The sequence below is a fragment of the Lissotriton helveticus genome, chromosome 12 (assembly GCF_964261635.1).
Source record: "Lissotriton helveticus chromosome 12, aLisHel1.1, whole genome shotgun sequence".
NCBI lineage: Eukaryota > Metazoa > Chordata > Amphibia > Caudata > Salamandridae > Lissotriton > Lissotriton helveticus.
This window is the reverse complement of record NC_136073.1, coordinates 699,235,242-699,251,464: the sequence shown is the minus strand read 5'-3', so window position 1 is coordinate 699,251,464 and position 16,223 is coordinate 699,235,242. Positions and strand designations below refer to the sequence as shown.

Sequence of the window (16,223 nt, the reverse complement as noted above, 5' to 3'; positions counted from 1 at the left end):
CCCAATCATAACGAGAAAAGAGGGCTTGTGTATTAGCTATGCACCATATATTGGGAGCCTGCGCAGCTATTCTCTTGCCGGACGCATCAATAATTTTTGATTCTTTGTCAGGCGGGGGTGCTTCACCAGAAGTTTGAGAATTGGCCCCTTTACGTGCGTTGGACACCACAAAGGAGTCTAGTGGTAGGTGTCCTTTAATATAGACTGGGTCTGAGGGTGCGGGTCTATATTTCTTTTCAATCCTGGGGTTTAAAATCCTGGTGCGCACAGGATCTTTAAAGACCTCAGTAGCATGCTTAACCACCACTTTGATCATGGGAAGAATTTGAGCGGATCTCTGATTCTGCTAAAAAGTATCTAAGAGAAAATCTTCCTCAATGGCCTCAGAATGCATGGAGACACCATGGTATGCAGCAGCTCTGTGTATTAGCTGGCCAAACCCAATAGTATCCTCAGGAGGAGAAGGTTTAGATGGGTATGAGGGTGCCTCAGGGACATCAGGGTCATTTGCAGGGTATGGAAAGCCCCACCCAGACGCAGGTTGTGTATGGAAAATTCCACATGCCCTCGCCTACAGGGTATGCAGTGTCTCCTTCCCCGTCCCCTCTACCCAAATCATATTCATCATCATTCTGTGGTGAATGTGGTGACAATCGAGACTGTATGGGATAGGTTTGAGGTGAAATATAGGGAGGAGCGGGAGGAGGAGGAGAGACAGGAAAGGAAAAGTGCAGAGGAGAGGTTGCACAGTCCTTTTTGGCAGGAACCACCGGTGTAGGTGGTGCAGGTCTCTTCTTGAGGGGTGTGGCACCAATATGACTGGTTTTCGGGTCGATGAAGATCTTTTTCTGTTGAGGATGTGGTTGGAAAGGGTCCTCTTGAGGCACAACCTTCTTGAGCGTCGATTTTTTTGGTGCCGGCATAGGTGGTCTAGTGTCCTTAGCCTAGGAAGGTATTGAAGCGTCCTGTGGCTTAGGTTTCGGCGCCGAAGTTAGAGGGCTTGGAGGCCTCAGAATCAGACTGTGGTTTTCGGCACCGTGTGCGGCTTCGGAGCAGGTGTCTCTTTTGGTTTTGGGACCGAAACAGGTTTTGGTTTCGGTATCGGCACCTCTTTCGGTGTCGGAGCCGAAGGGTGTTTTGGCTTCAGTGCCGACTGAGTCTTGCTCGGTGACGAGGCACCGGAAGGCGGAGGACATTTTATGGGAGCCGATGGAAGACTCTTGGTCGGTGTCGAGGCACCAGAAGGTGTGGAAGATTTCTTCGGAGTCGAGCTTGAGGGCAGGACTTTCGAAGTAGATGATCGTTCTCGACTGGGCCCAGCAGGCGGAGTGCTGACCTTTGCCTTCTGTTTGGGAGTATGCGTGGCCTGGGCAGTAGTACTCACGCGCTGACTTGATGGAATGGAGTCGTCGGAGTCATCTGCCTCGGAGACGATCAGGAGATCTGGTGAGTCTTCTTCGGGAACAAGTGGAACCTAGTCGTCTAAGAGGTCTTCCGGTGCTGGAGCTGTTCTCATCTCGCGTCGACGGGCCCTCCGGTCTCGGATGGTTCTCTTCGAGCGGAAGGAAGCACAGGCTGTGCAGGTCGACTCGTTGTGTCCGGCGACAGGCAGAGGTTACAAACATCGTGGTGGTCGCTATGTGGGAACTTTGCTTGACATTTTGGGCTTTTTCGGAATGGAGTTCTTTCCATATGGTACAGGCCGCACGGCGCAAATAGGCCCAAAGGCCCACTTTGATGACCGGAATGGAAACTTCGTGGTCGAAAGGTGTCCCAGTCGATGTCGAAGGCAGGTAGTATATGTTTTATGAAGTTCTGCACGTCGAAGTTGCAGAAAAACAGTTTCTGGCTGGAGCGGAGAAACTTTAATCCGAACCAAATGGCGGAAAAAAACAATCTGAGGATGGAGCCGATGCCCATGCGCAGTATTGTCTAAGGGAGGAGTCACCTATCGGGACTAACAGACTTCTTCCAAGAAGACAACAACCTGGAATCATCTGAGCCCAACACCAGGTGACGATCTAATGTACAGTGTACTATCTGCAGCTCATATGCCTCGAACACAACTTTTCCTTCAGCTGTGACTTGTGAAACTTGGGAGGACTGCCAACGAAACTCAAGAACTACCATGAACAGCAGACCTGTTCTGAAGAATCCCCAAAAGAGAAGATAGAGGCCAAAGGAAACAGCAAAACAAGACACCTGAAGCAACCATAGCTTCTGCTGCCTCAAGCCTGAATAAATGGGCCACTAAATTTCCTAAGCCCTCCAGAGCTCGTGTCCATCATGGTTTCACCCCTCCTGGACTCCCAGAAGTCGCCTGCAGCCTCTGCATTCAGACCCCCTTAAACGGCAACTGCTCCAGTAAGCAAAACCCCACTGCCTATGTACATCCCTGCACCAGTCGTCCCTGGGCCTTTGAGAAAAGGACCAAAGGTGCCCACCTCCCCTCTCGAGAAATGCAAGGCCTGAGCCTACTGGCTGGTTTGACCCAACTGGCTTCCTAGCCAGAGCCTTTTTTTTTTTTACGGTGACCGATACCCATTAAAACCATTGGACTCCAGATGCGGATTTGCACCCTGCACCCGGCCACCCTCGTGCCGCTGTTCTGTTGGTGCTCCCCCATAATAGGCCTACGTCGGCATGATGACATCAGTTCCACCCTTTTTTCCATGCCTTCAAGGCACACAGACGGACCGACAACAATAGTGTATGTGTATGTGTATGTGTATATATATATATATATATATATATACACACACATATACACATATATATATACACATACATATGTATATATACATACACATATATATATATATATATATATATATATACATACACATATATATATATATATATACATACATATATATACATATATACATACATATATACACATACATACACATATACACACATATACACACATATACACACATACACACACATATACACACATACACACACATATACACACATACACACACATATACACACATATATACACATATACACACATATACACACATATACACACATATACACACATATACACACATATACACACATATATACACATATATACACATATATACACATATATACACATATATACACATATATACACATATATACACATATATACACATATATACACATATATACACATATATACATATATACATATATACATATACACATATACACATATATACATATATATATATATATATATATATATATATATATATATACCCACAAAATCCTCTCGCTCCAAGCAAGGATGACAAGCCACACCATCAGGTACTTTGAAAGTTGTTTATTTGGGCATAAACAACCGACGCGTTTCGAGCTCACGGGCTCTTGGTCACATATATATATACATATATATATATATATATACACACACACACACAGTACAAAATAATTAAAATAACAGTGTGAATACGTCGTAGCAAGTCAAGTACAAAAAAACACTTATCTTTAAGTAAACATGTATACCTTGAAGCAATGCCATAACCCAGGTATAGAAGAGTGGACAAGGGGGAGGCGGGTGGGCATGTGAGGAATCCACAGGCAGATACTGCATCCACCAGAAAAAGCGTTACCAATGGTAACTTGTTTTTCTGATGGATACATCAGCCAGTGGATTCCTCACCTTGTGAATAGAGTCCCACAGCAGTCCCCACTCCCAGAGGAGGGTGTCCACTCTCCTATACCAGAAAACGCGCAAAGTGGCCTTCCTTTCTCACTTCGAAACCTAAGCAGTAATGCTTCGCGAAAGTGTGGAGGAAAGCCCAAGTCGCAGCTCTACAAATGTCCTCTACAGGTACACCCCTAGACAAAGCAGATGTAGAAGACTTTGCTCTAGTGGAGTGAGCTCTTATACCCTCTGGAGGCTCCTTACCCGCCAGGGAGTAGCAGTTCTTGATGCATAGTATAATCCATCTTGAAAGTGGGCGCTTGTGCACAGCTCTTCCTTTTCTGCAGCCAGCAAACCCAACAAAGAGCTGGTCATCCACTCGATAGTCTCTTGTCCTATCAAGATAAAAGCTCACCGCTCTCGTAGGGACCAGGCGGTGAAGTCTCTCCTCCTCCATGGGAGGGGGAGGATAGAAGGTAGGTAGGGTAATGGACTGTCCTAGATGGAAGGGAGTTACCACCTTAGGCAGAAAAGCAGCCCTGGTCCTAAGAACCATTCGTTCAGCATGAATGGTCAAGAACGGGGCTTTGAACTAAGAGCTTGAAGCTCACTTACCCTCCTTGCCGAGGTAATTGCAACCAGGAAGACAGTCTTAAAAGATAAAAGTCTATTGGGACACTTGTGCAAAGGTTCGAAAGGAGAACCCATCAGAAACTTAAGCACAAGATTCAAATCCCATTGTGGCACAATAAAGGGAGTAGGAGGAAATTTAGTTGTAAGACCCTTTAAAAACCTTAGAACCACAGGAGATTTAAATAAAGACGGCTGATCCGGCAGGCAGAGAAAAGCAGACAAGGCAAAAAGAGAACCTTTAACTGTAGCTACAGCAAACCCTTGCTGAGCCAGGAAAAGAGCAAATTGAAGTATGTCGGATAAACGAGCCCTCAAAGAGTCAATGGACTTCTCCCCACACCAAGTCACAAATGTTGACGATCTGTAATAATAGATTGACTTGGTGGAGTCACGCCTGGCCGATAGAATGACATCCACCACATCATGTGGGAGAGAAAAGGAATTCAGGTTGCCCCGTTCAATCTCCAGGCATGAAGGTGTAAGGTCTGGAGGTGGAGGTGTAGAACCTGCCCCTCCATCTGAGAGAGGAGATCTGCCCTGAGAGGGAGACTGAGTAGCGGGCACGAGGAGAGGTGGAGAAGATCTGTGTACCACACCCTTCTTGGCCAATCCAGGGCGATCAAAATAACTTGGGCCCGGTCTTGGCGAATCTTCCTCAGTACCCGAGGAATCAAGGGTATGGGAGGAAACACGTAAAGGAGTTGAGTCACTGCTACCCTACTCCTCCCTGCTTGTTGGCATACCACATCAAGGTGGTGTTGTCCGTCAGGACTTGAACCGACCGACCGCGAAGGGAAGGGAAGGGAGGAAGGCCTTGAGCGCTAGACGTATCGCCCGCAACTCTAGAAGGTTGATGTGAAGCAACCTTTCCTCTGGAGACCAAAGACCCTTGATCTCCAGATCCCCCAGATGAGCACCTCTCCCTAGAGTGGATGCATCCGTTATCACCATGGCCACCGATGGAGGAAGGTGGAAGAGCTTTCCTTGAGTTAGATTGCCCTCCACGCTCCACCAAGACAGATCCGCTGCAGTTTCTCTGGAGATCCTCACTGACTCAGATCTCCGTTGTGTGGATACCACTGCCTGCGGAGCCACCACTGGAGTGCCCTCATGTGCCAGCGTGCATGGTTGACCAGCAGAATGCAGGAAGCCATCAGACCGAGCAGAAGAAGGACCTTCAAGACTGGAACGACCGCTCCATTGTGAAATAAAGGAATCATTTCCTGTATGTCGCGAATTCGTTGTGGAGGAGGAAATGCCCGACATACAGTTGTATCCAGTACCGCACCAATGAACAGGTTGTGCTTAGAGGGCACCAGGTGAGATTTGGGAACATTTATCGAAAAACCCAACCTGTACAACAACTGAGTTGTGACTTGCAGATGATTGAACACTTTCTCTGGAGATTCCGCCTTGATTAGCCAATCGTCCAGATAAGGGAATACTGGAATCCCTGACCTTCTGAGATGTGCCGCCACCACAGCCATCACCTTGGTGAAGACTTGAGGCGCAGTAGTAAGACCAAACGGAAGGACCACAAACTGGTAATGCTGCGATCCCACCGTAAAACGGAGATACTTCCTGTGCGACTTCAGGATTGGGATGTGAAAATATGCATCCTGCAAGTCGATCGACACCATCCAGTCTTCTTCCAGCAGCGCTTGAAGAACCTGCGCAAGGGTGAACATCTTGAACTTCTCCTGCTTCAGGAAAAGGTTCAAGATCCTGAGATCCAGGATTGGACAAAGTCTGCCATCCTTCTTGGGGATCAGGAAATACAGGGAGTAGCAACCCTGACCCCTTTCTTGCTCCGGAACCACCTCTATCGCACCCTTTCTCAACAATGCCAGGACTTCCTCCTGCAGAAGTAGCAGGTGGTCCTCCGAACAAAAACCTTGGCAAGGAGGGTAATTCAAAGGGAATTCCTGAAAGGGAAGTGCATACCCATTCTCCACGAGATTGAGAAACCAAAGGTCCGACGTGACTGATTCCCAATCCCATAGAAAATAGGTAAGCCGACCCCCTACAGGACCCGCATGATCCGGAATGGCGGATCAAGGGCTGCTTTGCTGTAGAAGGAGGGGGGTGGGTAGAGGAAGAGGAGGAAGAGACCTGACGTCCGAGGATGACCGCTTTGTTTTCCCCTGTAAGATTTATACAACAGATTTTGTTGCTGCTGCGGCTCCGATTGCTTGTAGGGACGAAATGAAAGATCTTCCAAAGCCCCTATATCTTTTGCCCACAGATCCTCTAGTTTGCTAACCTAAAGATCTGGCTGTAGCCCTGCTGTCCTTGAACCTCTCCAATACAGCATCAGCCTTTTCACCAAAAAGGCCTGAGCCATCAAAGGGCAAATCCATTAAAGCAGCCTGAACATCTGCAGAGAAACTCAGAAGTCTTTAACCAGGAAGCTCTTCTGGTGGCAATTGAAGAGCCCATGACTCTAGCAACTGAGTCAGCTGGGTCCATTCCGCTCTGTATGACCTGCTGAGCAGCAGCCTGCATGTCACTAATGACCTCATTAAAAAAATGTCTGTCCTCCTCAGGAAGTTTAGGAGACAATTGCTTCATAGTATCCATCAAGGCATGGATATAACGGCCCAGTAGGCAAGTGGCATTTGTAGATTTAAGGGCCATGCTGCCTGATGAAAACACTTTCTTGGCACATTGGTCCTGCTTCTTGGAGTCCTTATCACCAGGTACCTGGAGAAAAGCACCTGCAGATTTTTTTATAACAGGCAACTTGCACCACCAAACTCTCCGGCAAGGAATGAGTGGACATAAATTCAGGGTCATTAGGAGCCAATCTAACGTCTTGCAACGGCCTTAGAAACCGCAGGAGCTGTAAGAGGCCTACGCCACACCTCCAAAATAGGATCCGTCAGAGCATCAGTAAAAGAAAGTATAGGCTCAACAACAGATGGAGAATGGAGGACTTCGAGATTTCGAACCGGAGAGGGAGAAACTATGTCCTTACGATGCAGTTTACCAGACGACTTCGCCTTCGAATCCGATGACTTGGCTTTCGAATCGGACTCCTTTCCTGAATGGTGCTTGATCCATGCTTTCTCTTAGGTTTATTCTTTGATGATCTAGAAACATGACCCGAAGATTACTTCGAAGCTGACCTCGACCGGGACCTCTACTTCGAGCGCCTCGATCTCGAACTCTTCTTGGTCTCTTTACCTTTTAGCTTGGCAATCAGGAGTTTAGCCTCACGTTCTCGAAGAGCCTTCGGATTCATCTTCAAACAGGATCGACAACTTTGGACGTCGTGATCTGAACTCAGGCACCATATACATTCATCATGCGGATCTGTGATGGACATCATTTTTCCGCATTCTTCACACGGCTTAAAACTAGTCTTAGACAACATCGACAGAAGACAGCGACACTGGAAAGATATAGAAATCCTTAAAAAGCAACAAAATTACTATAAACTAAACAGAAGATCCCTCGAAAACGTTAGCGTCGACGACGCGGAAAAAAGGGAACTGATGTCATCACGCCGACTTAGGCCTATTATGGAGTTGGTGACATCAGCGGAGTCATGCCGATGCCGTGCTCCTGTGAGGTCGTCCACGCCGGCGTGCTACAGAAGAATTTTCCGAACGTTGCTGACGCAGGGGAATATTCACAAGGTGAGGAATCCACTGGCAGATGTATCAGTCAGAAATGCACTGCATGTGAATCCAGAAAAGACTTGTGCTACAAAAATGCACTGCATTTTTTATCTAAAGAACAGGTTCATGCCTTAAAACATTGCAGTCACGCAGTGATGCACTAACTGCATCAGAAAACACACAAAACCAGAGAGTAAAGTTTAAATTAGACAGTTAATGTCACTTATTTGAAAATACAATGAAAAATAGACTGCAGAAAATGTTGACAAGTGTGCACTTTTTCCAAGAACACAAATATTATAATTCCACTTGACTGCTGCATTTCACTATTTATATATATTTTGGTGTTTTTTGTATTTTTTTTAAATCCACAGGCAGAATAGGTGGTGGCCAGGAAGGACGAGAATGGGAAAAAGGATGGAGGTGGTGCAGCTTGCTTGACGGAATAAACATGGTATAGCGATCTTTTGACTAATCAAAAGATGCAAGTGGCAACCATGTCCGTTTCAGATATCTACAGGCAAAATAAATTCTTACCCTGCACATGCCTGTAAGCATGCCAACATGGTCGCAAGTGTTTCAGGAGGCAGCTGAGCACTTTTAGGTTGGTCTTTTTCAGAGGTAAGGCCACCGAGAATGGAAGGACACCTTCTCTTTAAAAAAGTCATGCAGGCCTGGATGAAAGGCTCCTGGGGAAAGAAGCAGAGATTCTGCTAAATGTAATTCAGAATATCATCCTATGCAATGCTACAATACACCTGACTTGCATTCACTAATGGAGCTGGACTATTTGCTATGGATACTTTTGGCACTTTTCCTCTACACCAAGTTCACGCCAACAATTCTACAATTTTAAAATCTACTTGTCACTTTAGAAAAAAAAAAATCACCAAAAATGAAATGCAGAAATGAAAAGAAAATAGTCCTGCTTTACCCCATGCTCCCGAATTTTATCTGTGAGCCATTTGTCAAGTTTGAGGTATTCCCGTCGAGAGGCAAGTGCAGCAAGGTCAATAACAAAGGCAAACGGAGTACCATTTAGCAGCATTGACAAGGCCTAAAGAAAGAGAATTAAGAGACCACTAGTCAAATCATCAAATGTTACCCCCTTTCCCTCTGTCTGACAAGCTGTCACAAATCCTCCCCGGACCCACCCACCACCCTTTTAAGTGGTAAACTACTGCAACACAATGCAAAGTTTTTCCTAAGGAGACCCTACGCAAACGGCAAGGTGCATTTTACAGACTGATTACCAAAATTCCACTCCAGCATTAATACTGGGTGAAGATACATTTGATTAGTATTACGACAAGATTTCAATTAAGTGACCTTCTGCTTGAAAAAAAATAAAATCAGGAAAAAAAAATACTACAACCCAGATAACATCTACCAATGGAAAATAAATGTAAAGTCTCCATGATAGAAACATTTTATATAGCCAACTTGAAAAGACTGCAGTTCGCTTTCAGGGCACTTAGTCAAGCAGTGTCTCAGGGCAAAACAGGATTTTACCCAGCAACCCACTGTTAACCCAATAAAACAAACCCTACATCACTTAATTCAACTGTGGGAGTTATATGGAGAATGGCTGCCTTAAACATGAAAATTAAACTGAAGCGAAACCATGATGCCTCAGAATGAATCAAGGTTACAACTCTGGTCTCTTACCTTCAAATCCTGGGCCACATCAAGAATTCGTGAGAGCTTTGCCTGGTCATATTGTTCCCCTCGCATATACCATTCAGCCATGGCATGCATGATCAGTTGTCGGATTGAAGGAGATTGTCCCTGATAAGGGAAAACAAAGAATGAGTATACAATATTACTGATACAGCCTTGGTGAGTTGCAATGGCAAAACGTTGTTCTAGTGCATGGTTTGTATATACTCTTATTTTAAAGTACCAAAATGTGGATTAGTGCATTAACTAACAAATGTTAATACCAGTTTCTTTAGTAAAAAGAAAGGTTTGAGGGATATGTCAGATCATGAACCAGTGCCCCATAGATACATGAGCTATGAAATTTCCACTGAATCAGTTATGTGCTGTGAATATGCTGCACACCATCAGTGAAACTTATGATGATACAGTCACAAGGGTTCACAAATACAATGAATAACCCAAATAATAAACAGGCATTTTACTGATGGCACAGGCAGGGGTTGGGTTATTTGGAGTCAAGGCAGATATGACGAGGCATGGGCCAATACAAAGGATAAGTGTTAGATTTAACAGTTGCTAAAATATCGGAAAAGCTATGGCTCTAGGAAAACAAGCATTTGCAATGCAATAGGTCTCGCATTAGGAAAGTTTGAGCCATTGGTATTGCGAATTACATTTTTTTTATTTAGCTATAGTAATAGCTAAAGTAATAGCTTTGTCATTTACAATGCCAATAGTTTTAACTTTCACAAATGTGACACCTATAGCATTTGCAATGCAATATGTGTTGTGAACCTGGCTGCCTTCCTGTTAGAGACACTAAGATTGTGTAGCTCTGCCCCTGAAGGTGCTAATCACATCGAGTAAACCTATTGGAAACCAATAAAGAAGAGGTTAATTGGGGCTAGACGGGCCCACGGTGCTACCAGGGACGTACCAATATGCTGGCTTTACTGTAAAGGTCCTTGGTAGGTCTGCGCGGGCTATTGGTGTAAACACATGCGCACTCCAGTAATTCCACTGAGGCAACTAAGGTTTGTGTCAAAACCGCGAGGAATGCCAATTAAGGGGCTCACTTCCTTGTCTGCTTCCGTGACACCTGAAGCTACTGCCTGGAAAGGGATCGTTGGACTGCCATCTCATGGGAATGTTCAGAAAGCGCGGCAATATTTAATTAATCTCTTTTCAGCAAATAAAAGGGTCTTGAACTTTCAAGGAAGCTGCAAATTGGCTAAAACGTGTCTATCTATCATCTAGTAAAAAGGTGGGACCTCTCGACTTAATTACTTTGCCTCTGAAGGCCCCAGCTTGGGTCTCCCAGAGAGTTTGATGAAGGCAGTAAGTGAGGTGGAATGTTTTTATATACAGACTTGTTCACTGTGTGTACATAGACCTACATGATGCCTATAAATGAGATAACAGTGTGTACAGTGACCTGTATGATAAACATTGGTATCAAAGAACGTCCACAGAATGTACCGAGACCTGTGTCTGGCTGGGCAGAATGCATTTATTTATATATGTTCAGAATGTTTTTATTTATATATGTTCATGTTGCTTTTAGCGCGAACTTACACTTGTGGGTGGAGTCTCTTTGTTCTAATGGTACCTCAACCACAGTGCAGTGGCCAATACAAGGCACATGATGAGGGGGCAGGAACCCAGGTTTTAGGCAGATTCCTTAATTTGTCAAGAATTGTTTCAGCTCTATTCGAAGATGGAAGTGGATTCCACAGGTAGGCTACCGGAACGGATCGTTCTCGTCATCTCTGAAGTCTATACTTTGGGACACAGAACAGTGGACTGCTGAGATATCTCAGCTGGCAGTCATATGTCCTTCTGTCTTCAACAGACCTTATAAAAAATGTTCTTTCAGTAATAAAGTCGGGCAGTAGCTGGTCAAATCTACCTGTTTGTGGTTATCAGATGGCGTTGTTACCAAGGAAGCAGTCACTTGACAACCTATTATATTTTGGCTGTTGTAGACCAGATTCACTTCTCATGATCGAGGTGAACTAACATTGCTTCCTTGGTGACTTGGAGCCATCAGATTGGTTCACAAAAAGGGGCTGGATGAGGTTGAGACCTGCAAGGGTTTGCTCTCCTCCTTCATATATCAAAACACTAACATGAACCCTTGGGTCTGAAGTACAGGGTTAGCCTGGCTGGAAAAACACACCTACCTAGGAGAGTTCCTTTTGTAGGACGGTTTCCCTCTCCCACCAGAGGTGGCAAGCTTCATCATTGGGGAGCTTCCTCGTGCCATGATACCTAGTCACGGTACGGGCTACAACCTCCCCACTGGGAGGGAGGCGCTCAGGGATGCTTTTTGTACTAAGAGAGGTATATAACAGAGCCAATTGTAGAGCTTGGTGTGGTAAGGGCAGCAGAGCCAGTGATTAAAACTAACTGCAGGGATTGCTGCAAGACTTTATCTGGATGACCCTGGGCTAGGGTTAAGAAAAGCGTGGCACTGATTAAACCCGCTCTCGTGTTGCAGCCAGGCTAACACTGTACGTTCGACCCAATGGTTCATATTTGAGTTTTGACATGGAGCCATCAGCAATATTAACCTGCTATTGGCAGGTGTCAACTTTCTGTCGTCTCCTACTTTTAGCTGGTGTCCCTTGGTGACTTGTTAATGATTTTTAACACTTTGACCCCCCAGAAAAATCTGGTCTGCATCGTAACAGCAAATTAATTTAATTTATGTAGCCACAATAACATTTCGATCAATGGTGATTCATCGGTAGCAAACATGGGTTATTGCAAGTGTAGAAGAAGTAACTGATTCTGTGTAAATTTGACTAACTTATGAATGTGATTGTCAAAGGCAAAACCTTTCAACAAGTTAATGGTGCAAGAAGTAGTGAATCTCTGGCTCAAATGTGGGACGGGGATCCTGCACTTAGCATAACTGAACTGGAGTAACGAGTGCTGGCAAAAAGGCTCGGTGAGCAAGTATACACTGTTGGTTTCTGCAGTAATCTGATGGTCTGAATTCCATATCATGGCTAGGCATACTGGGCTTTCCATCCCTCCAAGCTCAGTACACTTAGTATCAATAAATCTGGTAGCGCCAGCATCAAATATTTACAGTGCTTACCAGAGAAGTGTGGTCTAAAGTGTTGTATTAAAAAAAAAGGACTTAATAGTCATAATCTAAGTTTAACAGTCACAGAACGTTGAATAGAGGTAACAGAACTACAAATCACCCAAACACAAGCATTGACAAAGCCAAAAGGTCCGATACTGTCTTCCAGTATTTTGCCTTTGACAATGCTTCTTTTGTTTTGGTTTTTATAAAACTTTGGAACTCTGCTGAGCTGTCTGCAATATAAAAAAAAGTCTAAAACGAAATAAATTGTTGGTCTCAAAAGCACACATTGCCTGATAAGTCCCAGGCACTGAAGTGAAGGATAACATTGCTCTGAAGGCAACTACCTTGTGTGTGCATTCGTTCACAGTGAAGGTAGCCAATGGCTGAAGTATGTTGCCCGAGGCTGCATGCTTTAGTGGGCGAAAAAATGTATGATTGACGCAACAGACCAATGAATACAGTGGGCTGGATGAAAGCCTCTAAGTATATTATGTATATAATGCTAATAAAATGCAGAACATCTGACACCAAACCTGAAAATGTGCAGTGGAGGAGCAAATCCCGCAGAGAGCAAGCAGCAAATCCCCGCAAGGAGGAGCAAATCCCCGCAGTGAGATAAGCCATTTATTGTAGCGTTCATCAGAAATTGTTCACCACATTTATATTTGCGCTTCGTTGCGCTAAGGACCGGGGACCTCTCTTGCTGTGTTCTACTATTCTTGACAAATTGTATAGTTTTAAGTGTATTTAAAGTTTATGTACGATATAAATACTGATACATGGAAATCACGGCACATGTCAAATTAGTTAATATTTTTCTAATTGTAGAGTCCCCAAAATACCAAGGAAGTTCTGATGGCACAAAATTGCTACTTTGCACTGGAGCGTAGCTTGATAATTGGCTGTTTTAAGTATCGGCAGAGTTTTGGATTCGTTTGTTTTCATTTATGCTTCAAAAACATGTTAACGTTGCACATACAGTTTTCATTTGTCGTTTCTCCAGCAACTCATAGTGCGGTGGGTCAGTCTGTAGCTGTGGAATGGCATAAAAAAAGTATGAGAGCTGTGGTCCTGAGTACAGGGGGCTGTGGTCAGTGAGTGAGCTTGGACAGACACGTGACTGAAAAGAACAAAAAGTCCTATAACTATTTTGTTTGTCTTAACCTAAATATAATACTCCCTCCTTTTAAATGAAAAGTAAACGCAAGTTAATCGAGAGGAAATGCATCGTTCAAGTAGCAAAGCTCCTTTGGTTAACGCGATCACTTCAGGTGTCTGTGTGGCGAACCCTGGTGTCAGTGATTTGAGTCTTGGTCAGGTCACTTCTGAATAGTGACACACATTTATAGCGCTATGACGTCCCAGGTTACCACAGAAAGCACTGTAAATATGTAGATCATGAGTTTAATAAAAGAATTATACACAGTACAATATATGCTCCTTTAGTTTAAAAAATGTATTACGATAAGAGGGACTCTGCAAGCAGCATAAGGTAGTGTCCCAAAATATTAACTGCTTGCAGTGCTTTCAGAAGTTCTATTTTTGGTGGTGACATATCTAGTGCAAATCTTGTTTTATAGGTTACTATTAGAAGGAGGTATTCCAGAACTGGTAACCGACAGTGCCTTTCAAAAAGGTATCGCTCGTTGTCACCATGAAGCTCCGGACAACGCCATCAATTAAAGCCTCTCCAGCTTCCCAAGCAATGTTTAGATTAGCTGATTAGCCAGCTTGCACACATTTACGTTTACAGGTAGAAAACAGCCTCGGTGTGAAGGTTATTTTTCTTTTAGGTGTATAGTTCTCTTCCCTTCACCTCACAGGACTCCTTCCCATTCTGCTGAGGCAACTCAAATATAATGCTATGTATATGGCACGCTACATCTTGCTATGCAGTGTTATCTCACAACGTTGGTATCTGGGTACACGGATACTAAGCACTAGAATATTTTCTGCTGATAAGCATCAGAACAAACAAACACACACACATAAGAGTCTAACCGTATCCCGTACCTCACCTCCTAGCCTGGCGTCTACTATCCTCATGTGGGTTCCGCACTCTTAGTTCCTACGTGGCAAGAGAAAGAAATGAGCGGAAACCGGCGTTTTTAAAGTGCACATAAATCCTCAAACCACTTATTGTCTGCAGCTGGGGCATAAACGTCACTTCCTTCTTGAGTTTATCAACAATAGAGGTAGGATTAAATGTTTATAGGTATATGCCCGCGCCATCTTACACTAGTGAAATCGTGGTCCGGAGTACACAATTGTGCATACTGTCCAGAGATTCCAAATATTTAGTAACATTCGAAAAGAGTGCGATCAATCTTATAACTAATTAATCATACCACCGAAAAATACAACCAAATTCAAGTACAGTGCGCAGAGACAGCAATTTGTACAAGACGTAAATAGAGACCCAATTAAAAACGAAACCCCGCCGGCCTGCGACCAGGAAGTCAGGCAGGCCGGCGCGACACCCGGAAACAGGAAGTAGGAGGGCGGGAGCCTACCCCGCCTCCCACAGAAGAGCCGCGATTGGAGCCATGTTGCGAGCACCGGAGCAGGCAGGAGCCTACCCTGCGCCCCGGTGCCGAAGGAGGGAAGAAGAGTCCTGCTGCCGGGCCTTGCAGCTGAGGAGAGGAAGCCGGTGAGTGCGTTTCTGAGCTGCGGGCGGGCGGGCGGGAGGGCGGGAGGGGAGGGGGGGAGCATGTACGCGCGCGTGCGTGCAGCATGTGTGTGTGTGTGCATGCGTGTATGTATGTGTCTTGGAGTGCGTGTGTGTGACTGTGGGGGAGGGGGTGTGTGTGTGTGTGTGTGTGTGTGAGCGAGTGTCTGTCTGCGACGTGTGTGTGTGTGTGTCTGTGTCTGTCTGTGTGCATGCATGCATGCGCTGTAGGCTGGGAGGGCGGCGCAGGACGGAACGTGCGCGTTCGCGCACAGCAATCCAGCCTGGACTGCGCTCGTGCACCTTCTCGTCCGTCCTTCCCTCCAGACAGGTGACTATACGTCTCCGTCCCTGGAAGGCATCCTTTGGATGCTTATTCCAGGGCGAGACCTAAAAAGGAGGACAATTTAACTGATCAGCAAAAAATGTTTCACAGCTTAAGGCTCGTCTAGATTCACTGTGCACAAGTCTGTATTTAGGTAATGGGACGCCAAAAAGCATTTATTTAAATACCCCTTCTTCAGTTGCCCATGGCAGCATTGTGTAACGTGATAGTTTATGCGCCTAAATGTCAGAATGCAGCAAACTAGCATTTCTTCAACAGGGAGGTGGACAAGTCCTACGTAATTCACAAATTGCGTGATAAGCTTCGAAACTAATATAAGTAAAATACTTTTCTATTGGTAAAGTGTAGACCAGTCAGTAAAGCAGCAAGTTGCACATACACTTTACTTACCTGTAACAATTGATTAGTAATTTGTAGTGCTGTATATTCATATGTTTTGTACACTTCTGCCTTTCAGTGTTGGGGCAAATGCTACAAGCTGCTTTCTTCAAATGAAAGATTTTGATTTTGCTTTATAGACCCAATGAACAAGTTACTTACATTCG

At 44.8% G+C, this 16,223-nt stretch overlaps 1 protein-coding gene across 7 annotated transcripts in view; it reads right to left on the bottom strand.

Moving 5' to 3' along the window:
• Window positions 1-16,223, bottom strand: part of CNOT1 (CCR4-NOT transcription complex subunit 1) — a 1,826,813-nt gene that overhangs the window by 1,150,244 nt on the left and 660,346 nt on the right. For 6 of the 7 annotated variants that reach the window (XM_078668607.1, XM_078668606.1, XM_078668608.1 and 3 more), the window contains exons 14-16: window positions 9,571-9,690; window positions 8,837-8,959; window positions 8,440-8,591 (exon numbers count right to left, since the gene is read on the bottom strand). In XM_078668607.1, the coding sequence (XP_078524733.1) occupies window positions 8,440-8,591; window positions 8,837-8,959; window positions 9,571-9,690 (395 nt within the window). The remainder of the gene's footprint in view (window positions 1-8,439; window positions 8,592-8,836; window positions 8,960-9,570; window positions 9,691-16,223) is intronic. The other variant, XM_078668611.1, reaches the window with a different exon arrangement.